The following is a 21401-nucleotide window of genomic DNA, read 5'->3' as shown; positions in this document are numbered from 1 at the left end:
ATGTCCCTGAGCAGGGGGCAGAACCCCACCAGGGACCCATCCTGGGCGATGCTCAGAGCCCATCGGTTCCTGCCAGTGCCTGGGACGCAGGGGAGGACCAACCAGACCAGCTGCTTGTCCAGTCCAAAAGAGAACGTTGTGGTTCCCATATCCCCTGACAACGTGTGTGTCTTGCCTGGGCAGAGCTTCTTTTCCTTTCAAACTTCCCAGCCTTGCAGTGGTTTCTGGGCCTCTCTGGAAAGGCACGTGGAGAGCGATGGAAAAACTTGTGCATCTTGACTCTGAGAAAAATATCCCTACAGCTGCCCTACCAAGAAAAAGCCCATTACAGATGTGTCCTCCCTCCTGCTACTGAGAACATGTGTTGGTACCTCTGCTGCCCCAGGACATGCATCAGTACCTCCTCTCATCCCCGCCATCCTTAACCTGGTGTATAACATCCCACCGTGGCACCTACCAAGCTGCCGGTAAGTAACTTTTCAGGAAAGGGGTGGCAGGTGAGGAACATCTTGTAATAATCTGCACTGCTGTGAGTGGGACCTTGTGTCCAGCTCCAGGGAAAAGCAGGCTGAGATAAGCAGCGCATCTCAGAAGTGGTTTTTGATGCTGTATGCAGAGGCAGGACTTAGCTATTCACACACATGAATGTCAGCAGCAGGGTGAATGACTGTTTTTTCAGACTTTGGGCTAAGGTAGGAATCGGGACAAAAGACAGCTCTGAAGCAAACAAAAATCCATTGAGCTGGGAGGTTTCTTTCTTGTCTGTCTTTTATCACGAAGCGCAGCAACAACACTGGGTGGCTGCATTCAGCCAACACAATGTGACATGGAAGCAGTATATTTTTAGGATGTTATTTTTTGCGGGGAAACAAATTCTGAGGGCAAGACAGCGCTCTAGTAACTCAAACAAGCTGCTCGGATTTCTGTGGCTATTGAATATACCACATAGCACGTGGGCTGTCTTGTTGAATTGCAATGGATGTTTCAGATCAATAAAGAGGCTCATTTGAGATTTTTTTTTTTCCCCATGTTACACAAAATACATTCTCTCGTGGTACAAAGCTTGCATGAACTGATCATCGGGAGAAGCTAAGGTAACTGCACTCATGAATGAAAGCCCGAATTCTAGACCCAAGTCCGATTTTCTTGGATGTTAGCCTTTGCAGATAATCTCTGGGTTCTTTGTGGTCCCTGCTCTGAACTGGAAAAGAGAACATATACCTTTAATATTTTTACTCCTTTCTGTGGCTGTCGACTACAATGGCTTGAATATTCTGTTCATCCTCAACTTCAGGTCTTCTTGATCCTCGGAGACAGGTATTCTTCTGTCAGACTTCTGAGTGACAAGCAGATATTTCATCCCCAGGGAGTATTCTCTCAGCAGTAACCCAGGCATCCAGCGTATCTACCACGGCTGCTTTTACTGCGTTTCCTCAGGTAGGGGAGCAAGGCAAACAAAAAGGGAGCCATGAAGCAACACTTATCCTCCAAGACGTGTCTGGAGGCCTGACCGTAGCCTGGCCAGCACGACCAGCTGCTCCTGCTGGAAACGTTAGCCTGATCAAATGTGCTACCAAAAGATTGCACGTGCACAAATTAGGGAAGTGATATAGATGCTGTTTGCATTTTGCATCTGGTAGTGCATAAAATAGGGAAATGACCAGTGTGGTCTTTCTTTTTTACCTTGAACTCTGTGCCTTCGCTGGACTTATGAGGATCTCCATGGCCAGCAAAAGTCGATACTTGGGGAGGAAATGGAAAACAGTTGGGAAGAAAATTGCAGGTGGTGACTGTCAGTTTCCATAGGCCTTGCCTAAGCAGCAGGCAGGGGTGCCATAAAAGAAAGGGGCTGACAGAGGCACCCAGGCCCCCTAGGAATGCTTTCAGGAGAGAAATGTCAGGGTCTGGACCACCCAAAGACAGACGCGCTACCCAAGGGAGACGGCGGCTGGTGGAGAGAGATGTGCATTTAAGGGACTGTGTCACCCAGGCCACTCGCTTTCTCTGCTCTGGTGGAGGCGCTGTAATCAGCTCTCCCTGGAGTCAAAGGGTGGATTGTCCTCGGGCCCCCAGGGAAGGAGCTATGGGGGCAACCAGATTTCTGCCCAGCTGGGCTTCCTAATTCCCATCCATCTCAGGAAGAGCCGGCAGGTAATGTCCACTCATGTTGTGTACGTGAGGTGTCCTGCCCTGCTCTTTTAGTTTTGGGGAAAGAAGTGTGATAAGCAAGAACTCAAACCTGTTGTCTTGCTGAAAAGATGCCAGCAGCAGGTCCAATTTGCATAAGACCTGCCTGCAATGAGATGCTTGGCTGGCAGGTGTATGCCTAGTTTATGGAAATGCAGTATGCTTCAAGGACAGCTCAGAAAGATTTGCAGGTGACCTGCAATAAAGACGGGTCACGGGACTGGCTGGAGCCACGCGCCAGCACCAAAGCTACCAGCTGAACGGAGCGAGGTACGGGGGTTAACCACACCAAGTGATGCTGTCATGTCTGATGCTGTAGTTCTTCATCCTGCAGAAAATAATTAATGGTGTCCTTCTCAGAAAAAAAAAATAATTTAAAAAGTTAATCTGGAAAACTCTCAATTCACTCTATTTTAATTTAGGGGAATTGCATTTGTTACTTTGTTGTTTTCTTAAAAGATAGTGAGTGTAGAGAGTCTGAAATAGTGTATTTGAGCTATTTTGGAATAACATGTGAAGGAAATGAAGCAGGGAAAAAAAAAAAGTCAGGTTTTTTGTATGCTACGTACCACATATTCAACTTTAGACACCTGACAAGTTTTCAAGAGAGTTTAACCCAGTAAAGTGCTTACTCTGAGCTTATCTGAAAAGTCAAAGGAAATAAAAAAAGAAAAATAGTCCTGAACATGGGCTTGCAGTATAGGTAGTGTTTTCAACATAAAGGTTTCACAAGATGTACTAATTCTATTGCTCTGGCAGGAAACTGAGGCTTTCACATTTAATGAAGCGTTTCTTTGAAGTCACGCTGAAATGATGACTGTGACTGTGTTGCACATCTGCCTGTCTGCACAGGGCAGACCATTTCGACTTCCTTTTCCGAGACGCTGCCGGGTGCAGGCCGAGAGTACCACATATTTACCAAAACTTCATCCAGCAAAGATGGAAAAAAGGTGGCTCTTCTCCCTCTTTTCTTTGCTCTTGGTGCCCAGCGTTGGAGGTAAGCCTGTCAGACAGATGCCTTGACTCAGCTTACGGTGGGGGGTGGCGAGGGGCAGGGCAGCATGTGCAGGCAGAGGCTGGTGTGTCTCACCAGGGCAAGCTGTAGCTACTGGTAATGACTTCTTGTTTCCTGACAACTTTCGAATAATCCTAGTTATAATGTGCAGCTAGTAAGGAGTAAATGGCTTGTGCTGACTAGCAGGTGAGTTTATTCAAAACGCCTAGCCTGTTTTCACCAGAATAATCACTGAGATGAGCTCACTTGTATTTAGGGCAACGTGCGCCCATCTCCAATGGGCAAAAAGGAAAACCGCTGTTAAAGAGCAAAAAAAAATCTCTCTCTCTCTCACACACACACATGCCTGTGTATGAAGGAAGAGAAAGAGTTGAAACACTTACAGGCAAGGATAAAAGGTATACAGCTGCAACCCCTTAAATAGATGCTTCCCTTCCTGTTCCCCACCCAGCCCTACACGCTACATTAAAGGCTTGAGGAACAGGTTTGTCATTGGGAGTAAAACTTTCAGAAAAGTTGAGTAGGGAGAACTGCATCCCCATCAGAGGGAGTTTAAATCAAAAACCAAGAAAAAGCCTGATGCTTACAACCCCCTCCCTGCCCCCAACAGGCTGACCATGCTGAATGCAGGAGTACTTATTACCAGCTAGGAAGAATTTCGTAGGCTACGCCTTTTTCCAGTTAAGAAAGGAAAAAGTTCATGTATTGGATTGGCGTGGTAAGATGCATCTCAAAACTGGCATAGGCTGTTCCTACTTTCTGTATCATTGAGGCAAACTGGATTTTAAAAGAAAGAAAAATATTTCATATGTGTATTCATAGAAAATAAAAGTTCTCAAATGCAAAGAAAGAACTAGAGGCCTTAAGACATGCACATGCAGGAAAGCAATATTATTTAGGGAAAAAAAGGACTGCTGGGTTTTTTTTTCCCTGAGGATGTAATCCTCACTGAAGTCACTCAAAGGGGAAAGAGGACACCACCATGCCTTTTGTGGACACCAGACATCTAAATGTCTGGGAGTTACTCTATTAAATTTCAAATGGAGCACGAGTATGGGCTAATGGACAGCATTTGATTTGGAAAAATAAAGTTAGCATAAAATGAGACTAATTATATTGAGATGATAGCAAAAATTAAGAATGTTTTTGCATGAAAGGGTTTCAGTTAAAATAACCTACTGTTAGGCTACTAACAACCAACACAAATGTTTCTACGTATGTAACTTTTTCATCTTAATGTAAAAATTCGAGTAATTCTTGGTAGGCATTCTTTACATGGTTCTTTGACAGCATCAGTATGAATATGAGAGATAACTCGCTAGCTGTACTTTGCCTGCTAGTCTTATCACAAGTCACTTTTTACTTAACTTTTACTGATGCAAAACTTGCAGTGAAATCAGTGAGCGTTTGCTATAATAAGCTCCTTGGACTGACAAAAATAATTTTCGGTAATTTTTCTCACAGCACTTATCACTCAGGCTTATTTTTATTTACCTTCTTATGTCACCTCATCTCTTGGAAGTCAATTAAAAGATGACTAGAGCATGAATGGACCTGCTGGAACGGGTCCAGTGGAGGGCCACAAAGATGACAAGAGGGCTGGAACACTTATGCTATGAGGACAGGCTGAGAGAGTTGGGGTTGTTCAGCCTGCAGAAGAGAAGGCTCCAGGGAGACCTTATAGCGGCCTTCCAGTACCTCAAGGGGGCCTACAGGAAGGATGGGGAGGGACTCTTTATCAGGGAGTGTAATGATAGGACACGGGGTAACAGCTTCAAACTGAAAGAGGGGAGATTTAGATTGGATCTCAGGAAGAAATTCTTAACTCTGAGGGTGGTGAGACACTGGAATGGGTTGCCCAGAGAAGTTGTGGATGCCCCATCCCTGGAAATGTTCAAGGCCAGGCTGGATGGGGCTTTGAGCAACCTGGTCTAGTGGGAGGTGTCCCTGCCCATGGCAGAGGGGTTGGAACTAGGTGATCTTTAAGGTCCCTTCTAACCCAAACCATTCTATGATTCAGTGATTCTGTGATTCTGTGTATGCACAGCAATAAAACACAGAGATTAACATTGGCCATGGCCATTCAGTACCTTTGTTCTCCATGCACCTAGTCTCTATGTGTTCATGTCACACTTCAGAGGTTAGGTACCAAATCTCAGACAGCTCTGCAGGGATGTGGAACTCTGCCCTTGTTCTTCTTCCCTGCCAAACTGGAGCAGCGGGTACACCAGGTCCCTGTCTCGCTCCCAGCTGAGCTGCCAGACCGTGGGGTACATTGTCCCCCCTGCTGGAACCGTCAAGTCTACCTGGACCCTGGCAGGGCATCCCCTGGCTCAGGTGCCCCGGACCCTTTTACCACACAGCAAAGCAGAAGTCAGAGCAAAGAAATTGGTACCTGCTTTTTTCAAGTAAAGAAGGTGAGTGGTGTGTGCTTGCTGCCACGGGGAGTCAGCAGTATGGCTGGTGGGGCTGTGGGGCAAGTTCCCAAAGCAAATTTACAGTGGTGTTTTGATACACAAGGAGCGTAAAAGCCAATGAAGATGAGGGGTGACAAGTTCATCCCTAAGAACATTTGCACAAACTCATTTTTTCTGGGGACCCACAAGTCCTTTTGAAAAAGGTCCTTTTTGTGTATGGCTCTGTGGGTGTGATGGATTAGTTCTCTCCCTACAACCCCCCCATCCATAAATTCTTCGTCTCCTTGAGTCTGTCAGTGCCCTGCGTACAGGGGTTAGGGGACTGCAAGCCTCTTGTTCATAGGAGGGAGAGAAATCAATTTTACTACAGCAAGTCGTACAGGCTCACGTTAAAAGCTCCTTCATTTCACCAACCCGTTACTGCTTTATATGGCACACTAACGACTGCCAACATGCTTTATGAAATTAATTGAGGAAGAAACCATACCTACCGGGACAGCTCACTCTGACACTGAAACAGACAATCATTTAGGCCATGCAGAAGCTGTTTAATAACATGGAGGTAAAAGAACAGCTTTCTCTGTTGAAGCAGCAAAGGCAATGGCAGTGGGCAGGGGGAACGGTGTGGGGCAGAATTAGCCAGCAGGGATAGCTCATTTGTTCTTGCAAAAAGAGCTGGGGGATAAGTGGCCCCAGCTTCTGCTTTATTTATATCACTTTAAAGGTTTCCGTTTTCAGAGAGGTCCTCAGAGTTCCCATTTCTTTCGCACGAGCGCAACAGGAGCTCTGCACCCTCTTCCAGAGGAGCGTCTGTTTGCTCTCCAGGTTCTCTCTCCACAGTTTGTACTGGCAGAGATCTGCTGTAAAGCTCCTCACTGGAAAGCCTGTTGTCACAGTTGTAGGGTCTTCGTGGTTGTCTGTGGCTAAGGCACCAAAGCATGTCAAAGATGGCTTAGGAGAAAGCTTTGTTTAAACATTACTTGTGCAGAAAATGGTCCTCTTTTTGTTTCTAAGGCCAGCCTGAAGACGTCATTACTCAAACAGAAGTGGTCCACGTTTTGCCAGGTACTGACGTGACCCTGATGTGCACCTTCCCAAAACCACTCACCACCTACATTATACAGACACAATGGTCCAAGACTGATGACAACCAGCTTACCAGAATAGCTGTTTATCACCCTGTTTATGGCACCCATTACTTCACGTTTCCTGAGGCTTCTTACAACTTTTCGGTGTCCTTCAGCATGAGGAAGTGCTGCGACTGGGATGCTACAGAGGTGTTGTGTTCTCCCAATCCAAACGTCACATCTGAGTGCAATCGCTGGGCTCTGCATCTGAAAAATGTTACCGTCTCCCTTAGCGGGCAGTATGAGTGCAGTTTTGCTACTTACCCTTTTGGGACAAAGGCTGCAAAAATTCAACTTATTGTCAAGGCAGAAGGTAAGTGATTATGAATGAGATGTTGCTTTTTCATAACAGGGACAAGGGAAGGGGCAGTGGAATATCAGGTTAAGTGACCATTTCTTGGTTGGTGATGGTGACTTGTTTGGGGTTCGCAATGGTGCCACTGAATGCCGCTGTCTACACAGTTTCCTATTTACCAGGCACTCTTTAGCTGTTTTTATCCGGCTTCTGATTAGCAAACCTTATTTGTTTGGAGAAATATGAAGTTAAATAGCAAGGAAAAAAGGTGGTGAGATGGGCAGTTTCCACATTTTTCATTTTGGAGAAACAGGATGCAGAGAAGACTGGGCAAGCGGCTCAGGATATGGTGGGACCGACGATGCTGGACCTCCAAACTCCAGTGTGCTGCTGCTACAGGCTTGCAGTGCTGGCCACACGAAAGAGCAAAAAAACCCCCTTGTCTGGTTGAGGCTGAGGGATGTCGTCTGCAGGGCGTGCTGGGTGTTAGCTCAATGGAGGGATCTGCGTCCCCACCGTCAAAAACGAACTGGAGCAAAGCAGAGGATTGCTTAGGACGAACATAGGAACGGAGACTTGGCTGCTTCTATCAGCCAAAAGGAAGCTGTAAAGCAGCATGACTGCTCTTGGTAAGTAAGCCTCAGGGGAGAGTGTGAACTCCAGGGAGGATATTTAAATTATCCTGGCAAAGGAACAAATGGGTTTAAATAGGATGTGAACGGATTTGACTACAAATTAAACAACGGTGGCAACCATTAGTGCAGCAACTTTGGGAACAGCTGTTTAATGCCAGCTGTGAGGGCAAAAGTCCAAATTGCCATGAAGATGGAGCTGGGCGAGGATGTTGGGCAAGCTGGGCAAGCTTGTTGTTGCGCACGTGGGAGACTGGATTTGACGACCCCAGGTTTCTGTTAACAAGCCAAGAAGGATTAAAATAAATGCAACAAACCTGGCACGGTTTCAGTTTGGAGCTGCGAGGCCAGCGTGCTCACCCTGCTTGCGCCCAGGGCTGTAGATGCAGCACGTGTTCAGGGGTTAGAGGAGGGGTGGGTGCAGGTGACATAAGGGGTAGCAGAGGGCAGCAGAGCACTGGGGCAGCAGCACCCATTGGCACAGTGCTCCCACCGCCTCTTTGGCCTGCGTCCTGAGGCCGGACCAGTGGCAGGGGAGACATCGGTCCTCAGGTTGGATCACATCAGTCCCGCAGCAGAAGGAGCCTTGACTCCATGGGGTCGGGGACATGGCATGGCTCCTCAGCAGCTGCAGCAGCGGCCTGCCTCTGAAGAAGGCTGGCAACTCTGGAGAAACAAACTCGGGTTCCTATGCAAGCCTCATACGCAGAGAGGTTTAACCCAAACTGCCATCTCACCTCCTGCTGGCCCCTGCATGGCAGTGCCTCCAAGCATTTCGGTGCTATTATCCCAGAGTCACACCTCAGGGGCAGCGCAGCGGTACCTTCCTGCCCTGATGAAGCTGTAAAGGCAAAATTAGATCCGGCATCTCTGCAGGTCCCATAGAGGGTGGGTGTGTTTAAGCAGTACATGCTGGATAATTGTGTCAAGGACAAAGCTGCCACTTTACCTGCTGTACAGGCGTGTGCTGCGGGAATTTGAGAATTTTCCTACACTTCAGAGGGCAGAAGGGATGGATGAAGCGGAGAGGTACAAACAGTGCTGGTAACTGTGTGAAACCCTCCCATACTTTTGTTCTTCATGGGATTTTTCTCTGGCTCTTCTTTAATACAGTAATAGTGCTAATCAGGCATTGCTCTTTTTCTCTTGCTGGTGTCCTTGATTGATACTAATGTGTTCAATGCCATTATTGATGTCTACATGCGAAACGTGGGCAGCTCTTGTTTATATCAGCATCATTGTGGCTTTTTTCAGCAAGTGCATGATGTAGCAAGCTGTGCTACTGATAACTGCTTGCTAGAGAGAACTAAGAAGTTTGGTTTGCAACATACCTCTTGCAGACTTGTATTTTAAGGTAACCATATCTTTTCCAGTCAACTTCTTCCACTCCAAAGAAGGCCTTAATACAGCCTGCAGGTGGGATGGAAGAGGGTACTAGTCATTAATGAAGTACAGCTCCCAGCTATATCGAAGTGAAGTGAATCCAGATAGATTTAACTCGTAGATACTGCAAAAAGCCCGCAGAGCAGCAGGCTGACATAGGACTGACAAACACAGAGGGCCTTAGCCAACAGGCTGTTAATGGAGGTGGTAATCAACGATGGGGGGAAAATAAGCAGCTGGGACACTGACTGTGAGAACAGGCCTCTGCCGCAGACCGAGCTCCTGGGTGACTACTTATCTCTGCACTTGTCATACGCTGCACGGCACTTTTGCATGGCAGCTTGTCCCAGCAAAGTCTCCTGTGCAGTTTTCTTCCTGGGGAAGCTACAGATTTGCTTCCTTTGCCCTTTCTTTATCCTTTCTGCGCTATCCAGCCCCTTTAGGGCTTGTGCACTCCGTGTCCCACTGCGATAGCTGGTGCTTTGCTCTGGTGGAGAGTGGAGACGAGCTGCTTCTGCCACTGGGTCTCCCAGGCACCACTCTGGCTGCTGCCTTTCTTCATATCCCTGTGGCACCACCTGTGTGCTGGCAACTGTCACTCCGTGCTTGGGTGGCAGACAGAAAGGAAGTTACAGTCACCAGAAAGTCCCCACTGCCAAATAACCTAACAGCCTGGGACTGATAGATAGTCTTCCTCCCCTCAAGATAAAAAAAAAAAAAAAAAAAAAAAAAGAATAAAATATATATCCGTTCTATCTCAACACGCAAGCCAGAGCTACCAGAGGAACAAAGTTCAAAAGTTTTCCCCACAATGGTGTGCCTGCCTACACGGGGCTGAGGGTTGGAGAGCTCAGGGCTCACCAAGGCACTCGTAGCATCTCCTGGCCATCGCCGCTGCTCTTCCTGTTTACATGCACACACACACGCAGGCCCAATGTTTGGACCACAGCTGTGCTCTATTTGGTGCATCACTCTGCCCTTCCACAGAGGGACTGGAGCCCTGGGCTGAGAATGGGTAGCGTAGGAGATGCTGAAATGCTTTTTTTTAAATAGATGACAAAGGAAAGAGCGACAAGTTCTCTGCTTCTGGTAGTGGGCAGGTTGGAGAAGAACAAAAGGAGCACTTACACTGAAAAATGGGGTTAATCTTAACCCGCCTGACATGCTGAACACCTTGCTTAGTGAAAGGAAGGCCTGTGGATATCTTCAGAGGAAACGAAATACAGGTGCACAAAATTGATGTGAAGGTTTAATGCCGCAGAAAAAAAAATTGTAAGAGAAATATTGAAGCTTCGAATTATTCTCAGCTCCAAAAGGAGACATCTTGATCCTGCAGTTAAGCTAAGGTTTTTATGAATTGCCCAAAAACTCAGGTAAAGCCATGAATTAGAGTCATGAAACTGCATCTAGAATCAGATACAGGGCTTTCACTTAACAAAAGTGTCTATGGGTAATGGTTGAAAATTACAGTTCCTTTCTAATCAAAAAAGTGCCTGTTCCTGTAACAGAAGACTAGACAGCATTGGTTTTTAAAGCACAATGAACACCATGTTTCTGATTTTCCGTCTTGGGCTTTTTGTTGTTGTTGTTGCTGTTCCTGCTGCTGTTGCAATGACAAAAGAGGAGCAGCACTACGTGAAGGAAGTGTGGTTAAACCAGACCTTAGAAATTCCATGCCTTGAGGACACGACCTCAGAAAATTTGTCCAATTATCCTTTGAAATGGCTAGTGGTAAGTATTTCTCCTATATCTCAGGTATAAATTTCAGAAGGAACTACAGGGTATTTTTGCAGATTGAAATAGAAATGTTAGACTTAACTGTATCCTGCAGAATTTGCTAAACAAAAGGTATCGGTCGTGTTGGACTGTGATAATAAAGGGGAAAAGTACAAACATGGTTTTGCAACACAGACACCACAAACAGTAGCTGTTAAAGAAACAAAGAGGGGAAAATTCCATCTTAATTGCTGTTAATTTTTCAGGAGTACATGTAGAGCATGTCCATGGAAAGTGGCAAGGAACTTAGCAAATGTAACAGAGCTAAAATATTCCTTGTGTTGGATTTCTCAGGGGTTTTTGCTGTAGTGAAGCTTTAGTATCTCCAAAAAAATGCACAGCTACTGCGTAGGGTAGTGAGATATCAGGCCGCTTTGAAATAGGGGAAAAAAAAAAAAAACAAACCAAAACAGGCTGACTGTAATGGTTTTGGTTTTGCTAACCTCTGTGTCACAGAGGCAGGCCGAAGACATGAAAACCCAGTTATCTAGCTAACCACATAAAATGCTATTTTTAAGCTATTTGCTGTGAGATATAAAGCTCTTTATATTTTTGTACGGCGTCTCACTTTCTGGATAAACATTTATACGCATGTTTTAATGTAACCTTTTAGCATTCATTTCAGCATGTAGAGATAAGCATCAGCCAGCAGTGTCCTTGAGCTCTGCCTGATAATTTCTGTCTGGTGTCACTGAGGAATTTTAACTGTTGAGGCTTTTCTTAAAGGTGATTTTCAAATATTTTAGGACTTTGAATTATTTGTTCCAGCTCATTATCTATTTTGATCTCCCCTTTGCAATGCATTCTTAATATTAAAATTCTTAAATTTTTTTGTAAGGGAACATCATTGTCCTTACTATGTTTTAGTGTTGCTAGTTCACTCTACAAAGCAGCAGAGGAAGGGGAAAAAGACAACCAAAGGTCAGCACAATGACATATGTGGGTCACCATGCATCATTCAGAGTATAGCTTGCAAATATGTACTGAGGCACAGACGTCCAGGATGCGCCGGCTGCACTTCTATCTAAGGGTGGGTGGCATACAGGCATTAAGAGATGACTTTTAGCTATTATTACCAGGTTTTCACTATTTAAAATCTAAACCAGCAAGGATTGTCTTGGAATTTTGATTGTACTTAATATCTATGGGATGCAGCATAATTTAAAGGTTGCTGCAGTGAGAAAGCAGCTCTGTTGCCCTCTCTGCAGGCTGCAGAGACCAGGACTCACAAGACACAGTCGTTCACTCCATAGTTTATTAGTCAGATGATGACTACTATCGGTTTTGAAGATCTGAGGGAGAATGTATTTCGAAAAAAAAATAGATGTTGCAAAAGTCCACCTACTACTGTGCAACGCTAGGGGTGCAAAGGAAGATTTTCATAGTGGGGATAGAGCTGGTTTACAAAAATATTTGGGGAGGGGCTGTCTTGTCTTCACACATTATGTGGGTTGCTCTTTTCACAGGGGGAAAATGGCAGGAAAGAGGAACTTGTGACCAAGGAGCCCTTTTGCCCTGCGGTGTATAGGAACAGGAGCACACTGGACAGGCAAAGAGTCCACCTGGGTTTGAATAACTCTCTAAAGATTTTCCCCACCAAAATCGTGGATGATGGCAGGGTGTTTTCCTGCCACGTGCTGTACCACCCAGAGAGAGTCCAGAAGAGCAGCACCACCGTGAGAGTATTCGGTAAGGGGCTTATGCCAACTGCCCATTTAATTGCACTTTTAAAGGTAACATTCCTGTCTGGTTCTGAAGGCGATAGTTTTTGAAATACACTGGGGTTTTTTTATGTATACATATTTACATTACATTTTTTTCAGCTGCAGTAAGTTAAAATGTTAGTAAATAGCCCCATAGTTCTTAGGAAGAATTTGGGGCCACTCCTTCAATTTCTAGTGTCAAAAATAGTAGATCCATTGCGCATATATCAACCCCGCCGGCATGCACATTGCCACCATGTCACCCCGATGTGTAAGCTTCTGTTGGCACTTTGCAGGTTACAGGTAAGCACCTTGGTCATCGAGATCTCTGTGCCCCAGTTACAAAATGACCATTCTGCTTGTGGTTAGGAAACCATGGCCAAAATCTAGTAAGCGGAACTACCGTTGTTGCAAAGTCTCATCCTCGAAGGCATGTGATGTTCAACTGCTGCCAAAGGCTCTGGATTTGACATTGAGGTCCTGCCTGGGTGCTCAAATGGGTCAGGAGTGGCAGGGCCCATGTACCACAAACACGTGGGCTGGCATTTCATGCTGGAAGCCTTCCCCATCTTTAGTTACTTGGCCTGTTCCCTTTCTAGTGGCTTAGGAACCACTCTACAATCGCTGAGGTACAACCGAATCAGAGCAGTGCTGCCCACTGAAAACCAGACTGCGTTTTCTGCTTAAAGAGCAGTGAGTCTGGAAAGCATATTTCCAATGCTTCTGCAATGGATGGGTGTTAAATGGTGGGTCTGTCAACAGTCCCTTGGCTGTAGTTGCTTCCCCAAGGAAGCCCGCAGCTTGGGGGTGGCACAGCCATGCGAGGCTGATGCTCTGAATGCAAAGATTCAACAGGGAGCAGTAAAAAGACAAAAAAGGCAAAACCTGTGTCTGGGGGCTGTTGGTCGGTCACTGACGCGAGAGAAATAAAAATAGAAGTTAATGATTTGAAATTTCCTCTTGCATTTGCATGATTCAGACAAGGGTCTTACTTTTAAAAATCAACGTTTGTCAAATAGCTATAGTGTTACCTGGGTAATCGTTCAAGTATACTGACATACTTGAACTCTCCCTCCCCTCCATCCCTGCTGATGCTCTCGCCTTGGTTTGTGTATCTGTTAGCCAAAGAGGTTGCTTTATTTGTCTTCTTCTCTGAATTACTGTGTCATGTGTGGTTGTCTGTGCATGCACCCGCGTCGGCATATTAGCACAACAGGGAGAGAGGCAAGCAAGAGAAAGCAACCGTGGCCCTTGGTGTTGAGCAGCCTGTGTGTGACGCTCCCAGTAAGTGCTGTCTGGCTTTGGACCGGGGTGCTGTGCCATCAGCCTCTCTCACAGAGGTCCTGAGGGCAGGGTTAGGTGGAGGGGCTCCCTGAGAGCTGGTTTGTGGTGGGTACAGAGGAAGGTCTCTCAGACCTCAGGCCGACAGAGTCCCGATCTCGGAGGAAGAGCATTTTTTTTGCTCTTAGCCATTTCACATCTGATATTTTGTGGGTAAAATAACTATTTTGCATGTGGTCTCACTCTTTTCTGTTACCATTGGCTGGAGTCACGCTGCTTATGATTGCATCATATCAGCATTTCTCCGTTTACCTCTTTTGTGCTGCAGCAGGAGGGGAGACCAAGAGCAAATGCACCAGCCCACACCCCCATGCACTGGCAGGGCACAGGCAGAGACAGTGGCCAGAACAATCCAGCAATCTCCAGTTGACATCTGGGGACAGACAAACAGCCACTTCAGATGACAGCATCCCTCTTGTTCCTTGTGCCAAAGCTGACTGAGAAACAAACATTTATATCCTAGCAGGTAGACCAAGCCTCAAATGGCCTGGGCAGGATCTGAAGCATGATAGTAAGCCAATAAAACGTCATCAGCACATTATATTGGTTATATCTGTCATCCTGGGCATTAGAAAAGACACAGGCAGGGATCCAAGGCCAAAAGAAACCTGGGGAGATTTTCCCATCCCAGCAAGCCAGCATTCCACTGTCACCCAAACACTTGGGCAATCAAACCCCACAGGCTGGGTGCCATGGAAGAAGGGCAGGGAGGGCAGGCAGCGTAGTGCGCCACAGGGCTGTAATGGGCAGGAGGAGGAGGAAGAGGAAGCTACTGTCACCTGGGGAAAGCTCCTTGTGCAGGATCCCTCTGACAAATGCTTCAGGGCTAAACACAGCGGAGACAGCCCAAGTCTGAGGGGAGGCCACGGCACTTCCCCACAGATGCTAGAGGTGGCCTGAGTGTGACTTAGAGCTGGGCAGGAGGGGATGGGGAAGGCAGGAACCAGTCTCTCAGTGAAGCTGAGAGTCTTGGTAGGTTGAGTAAAAACAGACATTCAATCGAGAGAGGTTTTTTTAAGAGGGTACATTTGGACCAAAATACTTTAAAATATTTCTTTCCTAGAACAGAGTTCTTTTAGATACAAGTTTCTGAGAAAATGTATGGCCTTTAGACATCTAACTTTGCCAAATATTGATTTCTCCTTTTTGTAAGAGTAAAAGCTCAGCAGCAGAGACTACTACACTAAATATTGAATTTCTGCTAGACCTAAAACATTGGTAAATATCCTAGCAAGACAAATGAATGTCAAACTGTTAACGGGGCCTGAGATGTTAAATGGAAAAGATCTATTAGATCATTCAGAGCTGTGCTTGAGAGCTGCCTGCCAGAACAGTTACCCAGCAAACATGTCTTCTGAGAAAGCAGAGGACAGCATCCAATACAGATGTGGAAAATCATACCCGTTGCCGTCAAAAAACAAAAGGAAGAGTAGGCACTAGGCTAGATGTTATTTAGTCTCTCAGCCAACTTTTAGCTGAGATTAGAAGATCCAGTTTACCAGACTTTTTCTTACATCTGAAAAAGCATGGTTGTCTTCTGCCAGCCCCACTATCATCTGTACAGTTTTGTCAAGGCACAAACAAGGATGAAATCTGAAAACATTCATTTTCTGATAGCAAGATTCCATGAAAACAAAACAAAAAAAAAAAAAAGAGAAAAAAAAAAAAAGGAAATTGCCCCCCAAAAGTACCCTAAGTCCAGAAAAACATAAGGCCATGACAATTAAATATAGGTCACTCCCAGGCATAATCCACCAGTAACACTAGGCAGAAAAATGGAAATTAAAAAAAAAAGAAGGCAGGAGAGTCCTCAGTGGATTTGCTATGTAAAACAAACGGGGAAACTTGAGCAGTTCAACTCAGAAGGGAATGTAATGAACAGAGGTGACCCTATATCAATCAAAAGGGTTAGAAAAAAAGAGAAGAAAATCATCTTAATGTATCTTAATGGTAGAGAATAAAGCAGAGTTTGGGTTGGAAAGAGAAAGAATCACAGATCTCCTAAGTAATCCAAGAGATGCACTTGTTCCCAGTCCAGTTTTAAGGCTCAGAAAGGGCCAGAAGAACAATTTATCCAAGGTTTTGGAGATTTGCTATATATTAGCACAGTTTCAACAGCCCTTACTTAACAAGTCAGTTAATATTGCTGCAAACCAGTGATCCCAATGGCTAGTTTAGAAACGCCAATTTAGAGAGGCTTACGGTACCTGATAACTTTTATCTATACAGTCAGCCGCACCTGGAACCAAAATGCTGTGAAAACAAAAGAAAACACTTTTTCCATTTCTTGTGGATGTGGTCATCAGAGACCCACTGCTCTGATGTGAAGGTGAGCTCTGGGCTTCCTGGCAAGGCAGGAAGCGCCTGCGGTGTGACACTGTCATTACTTCTGCCCAGGTGACAGCACGCAGATAGCTGGTAGCCAAAATCAATCAATGTTTTCGGGGACAGCTAAAGCCTTTGCAGATGACTTTGATTGGCAAACACCTGAAGGAACCAACAGCTGGGGAGTGTTTTATTTCAACAGGCCTAGGAAGGGAGTCATTGCTGCCGGAGCCATGACTACAGGATGGTTTGAGCTTGCTTCTCTGGCAAAGCCACCCAAGAATAGTTTAGATAGGCAGTGAAATACATCACAGATCTTGTGGTAGTAGCTGCTGATATACGCTTGTAAACCACTTCCTTGACTTCACGTCGGAGCCGTGCAAGTTTTATCTTGCTAGGCGTGTAGGTGGATGTAGGATTTAATTTCCACTCTTTTTAGAAACAAGGCTGTTAAATCTCATTAGAAGCTGTTACTGTGACCTTCAGTATCCATTTCACTAATACATTTTCTGTTTGCTTTCCAGCCTACCCTGAGATCTCCATTAGCCTTCAGGAGGGCTCAGCTGGCACCTCGCAGAAGGTGAGTGATTTTGGAGCAAAGAGTAATGCCTGTGACCGTCGCTGTGCCATCCCAGCAGGGCCAGGCAGGCTAAGCTGAATCACACATAGGCGGGACCTCCAAACTGACCGAGCTCACGGGGCGACAAGCGAGTCAATGAGTTAATGGTGTCAGCCGTTCGTGCCCTTTCCTCTGAGTGATTCCAACCCCTGCAACAGCGAGCTGCTTCAGTGAGAACAAACTGGGGCTAGCTACAGGCTTCTCCGTGGTGTGGGTAAAATCTGATTTTGCGTTAGCCCCAGGGAAAGCTCCGGGACAGGGTCCAAGGGGCTGTGAGGAGTCAGTGGTGTTGCAGGGGGCTGCGATGCTCCCTTTCCCTCCCCACCCACTGTCTAACACCCAGCAGCCTCGAGCTGCCCTCTCCACACCGCATAAAATCCCTCTCTGAAGAAGGTCACCCACTACCTGGGATGCTGGTCCGAAGGTGTAGGCAGTGGCAGTCCTGTCCTGCACGCAGACCCCCAGGGACAGGGAGGAGCAGGTGCTCAAGGCACCGACATGGTCTAGCGTGTCGATGGAAAGGTGATGATCTTGTTGGGCATAATGTGGCATGCTGCAAGCAGAACTCAGCTGGAGCAATTGGATGCTGACGGAGGGGCTGGATCTAAGTCTGAGGGCCCCTATTTAGAGGTGAGCAGTTACATGTGTGTTTTGGGACCTTCATCACCTGCTTGGCAATGGCAAAACCTAAAGGGAAAGTCTGCTGTACTGCATTGGCTGTACTTAACATATTTGTGGCCCATATGATTGACTAGCAAGCCACTAGCAAGCTGTGACACTTTGCTTCCTGTTGCATCCATCCAGGTTGAAGCTTTTGATCCGTGAGCGTCCCAAGTTTAGAAAGTTTTACTTGGAAAGAATGCTTGTGGGCAGACAGAACCTTGTATTAAACCGTACCCATGTGTTGTCAGACAAGCCATGAGTCAGCTGGTTCTGCAAAACCAGTATGATTTTCCTGGTGACATAATTCCAAGTGTGGTGTTGGACATTGCAGGTTTTTGTCTGCACTGTCCAGCTGAGCAGAGCAAGGGGTGCTGCTGTCATCCAACTGGGCAACAGAAACTCTTCCAAGAGCCTCTGACCATTCTTCACCTCCAAACAAACACCGACTCCTTTCCTTCTCTTTTCCACCTTTTCTTGCAGGCCTTAAATCTACTTTGTATTTCTTCATAGGTAGCATTTATAAAAATATTATGAACTAATAGTGCCTGAAAAATAAGGGAATAATGAAGAGAAAAGAGAAGAAAACCATTACACCACAAGTTTAGAGGTTATTTACCGTGGCAAGTTGAGTTTCAGCTCAGTAGTTTCGGTCTTCCTACTGAATGATTGACTTCTGCTGGCTGCAATGCATCAAGCTTGCTTTCAAGTGAATGTGTGAGCCACTTTCTTCGAAAGTGGGAGCAAGAGGGCTTTGTGCTGCATGAGTATCGCATGCTCTTTTCTTTTTTTTTCTTTGTTTAACTGGGCAAGGCAATTTCTCTAAGCTGCTCTAAGTAAATGTAATTGGGAACATCTAGGAAGCACGAGGTTGAGACCTCCCACCCTGCTAGTGCCCAACCTTTCATCCAGCCTTGATTTTGAGGTCCTTCCCATCTATTGCTTGATGAGAAATTAAATTGAGCACAGATTTTTAGAGCAACTGGCATACAGCCAGGACTACTGCATCTAAAGCACACAATTCCTTGTGACTTCTGGCAACCTTTTGTATATCATGCCCTCTACAAACGTATCTAATTTTGTATATTTTGTAACATATCATTGTGCTAGGCAGTCTTTTTCATGGGATTTGCCTCCTTATCTGCCTGATGAAGGAAGGATTTAGATGTCAATCAGGAGGTGTCTCATTCTCCCCACACACACTGATGCCGGTGTTTCTGCATGTGGGTGTTTCTCACCGAGGCACTGGGGGTGGGAGGGTGGACATGGATATCTCTCTGGACGCAGCGCAGGACTGAAGGGTTTTGGAGCCCATCACTCCCCGGCTGGCCCAGGATGATGAGGGTGTCCCTGGGCTCTCATTCAGTGGTGTCTGCAACCAGAAAAATCAGGGGGAAAGAAAGCTCTGTCTGCAAGGGATTTTGGAAGCCATCAGACAGGTGAGAAATGCCAGAGGCTAATGACTTGTTTTTACTGCCCTATAGCGTAATGTGAGCTGCGTCGTGAGGAAGGCATTTCCCAAGCCAAGTCTCCGGTGGTATGTGGACAGAGTGAGCCTGACGGAGCGGCATGAAGGTAATGCAACCTGTCAGCAGGACAACGGCACATCTGTAGAAGTGGTTCACAAGAAAAGCGACGGTTGCTCATCCACTCCTGCCACAGGGAGCCTGTGGGCGTCCATCAGGGTGAAGGGAAGGATCAGAACTCCTCAAAGGGAACAGCTGGCAAAGAGCCATGACCACAGACCCCCGCAATTGACAGTGATGGGAACAATGGCTTGGAATAACCACGCTGTTCTTGCTATCTTTGATACTGTCTCAGTAAAGAAACCTGCAGCTATATGAGCTTGTTTTTCAGTACCAATATTTTGCACATCCCTGATTTATAGTTTGGAGTGTAATGAGAGGGTCTTGCAGATTTTCTTTTTTTTTTTTTTCTTTCCCCTAGAAATTTCTGTTGAACAAGAAGATTTGCAAGATAGTGAAGGTTTCTATCATCTGAGATCAACGCTGATGTTACAAGGGACCTACCAGACACATAAGACATTCTCGTGTGCATGTCTGTTTTCCTTCCTTGGGAATGAAACATGGAATATTTCATCACAAGAAATATTTGTTTCCTTCGGTAGGTTTTTCTTATGTAGGACACATCTGAAACGTAAAATGTAAAGAACACTGAACACGTGTATTCTCTGTTAGTTAAAATACTGAAGAAATGCCAAGAATAAGGAAGCTCTATTGTACAAGTTCATCACACAGCTTGAACTTCCTGGGAGGTTTTTTAGCTCAAGTCTGCTCAAGCCGCTAAATGAGCTGAGAAACTCCTGCACAAATATAAGATGCTTGCTGTTTGTTTAGGCAGGATCTTGCTGCACTTCCCATATCCCAAAATACACTAGCTTAGCCACATGGCAGCAGTGAGCTATCATAATCATGTGTTTCTCACTGAGCACTCCTGGCAGAAAGTCTGCATGTGTGCAACGCGGCTCTCTGGAAAATCACACCCTCAGAGTCAGGGCTATGTTGTACATCTTCAGTGAAACGTGCAAAAGGCCCCTAAAACAGTTGACCCATTTTGGACAATGGAGAGACTAGGGAAGTGCGGAAAAATACTGTCTCAAGCAGTTGCTGAAAGCAGGAGACGCGACGGTGCAGAGGTTACGGCATTTCTGAGGATGCAGGTTGGCTGGCAAGAAGGAAAGACTGATTTCCTTTAGCATCCTCTTGTGCATGCCTCTTTTTTGGGTGCAAATGCATAACTACACCTTTTTTTTTTTTTTTTTTTTTTTTTTTTTTTAATGGGTATGCCCCTTACTGCACAGATAATACAACTGAACTGCTGGCCTCTTAGCAGTCTCCATGGGTACATCACGTACCGTGGTGACTACTTGCAGCTCAGCTGTGTTCACTTGTGGCTGTGGGTACACTTATTGGTATGCTTTTCCCACAAAGAAAGACTGCATCAAAAGCCAGAGTGTACTCCTCTGGAAACCTAGTTTCGGAGGAAAGGGAGATAAATGATCATTTTTCTCCAAAATGACTCATTTCACCCTATTTGCAGTTTTGTAGAAATATATTCAAATTGGAGAGCCGTCAATTAAAGCAGTCTACATTCTTGCCTGCAGGCTATGCTAACGCTAAGATAGATCCACTCTGTATAAAAATGTGAATGTATTTATATGTGACAGAAAGGAAAGAATTAAATTAATTCTCAGCTATGTTCTGTGAAGGTGCCACACTAATGCACAGTATGACACAAACCCCAAACTAAATTTTCAGCCTTTATAACAAATGCCTAACTACTTTTAAGAACTGCTTTCATCTTTCTTTTTTTTTTTTTTCGTTCACAGACAATAAATCTAATGAAGCCTCATCTGAAGCTTTTACGACCATAGCTTCAGAAGGTAGGATAAATTAGAGAACAAAATAACTCGGGTTAGGTTAAAAGTGAGTCTGTAAATTCCTAAAGCTGCTGGAGAAATAGTTTTGCAAACTTATTTCTGGATGGGTAGTAAGGTACCCCTTTCTGCAGCTATGACTTCAGAGAAAACACTATAAACAGATATTTTGGTGACATAATCTATCATAATTAAGCCCAAGCATAATTAAACTCCAGCCTTGAGGGGCACTTATTGTTATTTCTGATGCTTCAGCTGGCATTTGAATATAGCTCTTTCAGCACTGAGCTGATAATTAAAAATAACAACCCTACTAATGGTCCTACCTTCTGCTTAAGTACACAGCCAAGATCCTCAACACTTTTGCCTAATTAAAGAACCGATGGGATGTTTCTTCGATTGTGTAAATTTTGCAAATCCGCGCTCTGCCCCTGCAAGTTTGTTTTATTATTATCAGCTTATTGCAGACAGATAAATCGTTCCCTCCACAGCTCAGCTGAAGCCCTTTGGAGACGCCTCTCCTG

General features: G+C 45.5%; 1 protein-coding gene across 1 annotated transcript in view; it reads left to right on the top strand.

Annotated features, from left to right (window-relative positions):
• Positions 1-1352: 1352 nt before the first annotated feature.
• The window catches only part of CD96 (CD96 molecule), a 31723-nt gene continuing 11674 nt past the window's right edge, over positions 1353-21401 (top strand). Inside the window, exons 1-9 of the mRNA XM_054188334.1 lie at positions 1353-1437; positions 3040-3184; positions 6634-7059; positions 10678-10787; positions 12299-12521; positions 16726-16781; positions 18965-19055; positions 19428-19604; positions 20830-20883. Of these exons, the coding sequence (XP_054044309.1) occupies positions 3127-3184; positions 6634-7059; positions 10678-10787; positions 12299-12521; positions 16726-16781; positions 18965-19055; positions 19428-19604; positions 20830-20883 (1195 nt within the window). The 5' untranslated portion in view covers positions 1353-1437; positions 3040-3126. The remainder of the gene's footprint in view (positions 1438-3039; positions 3185-6633; positions 7060-10677; positions 10788-12298; positions 12522-16725; positions 16782-18964; positions 19056-19427; positions 19605-20829; positions 20884-21401) is intronic.

Source organism: Rissa tridactyla, chromosome 1 (assembly GCF_028500815.1).
Source record: "Rissa tridactyla isolate bRisTri1 chromosome 1, bRisTri1.patW.cur.20221130, whole genome shotgun sequence".
NCBI lineage: Eukaryota > Metazoa > Chordata > Aves > Charadriiformes > Laridae > Rissa > Rissa tridactyla.
Note: the sequence above shows the minus strand (reverse complement) of the source record. Positions and strands in the feature narration are given on the sequence as shown.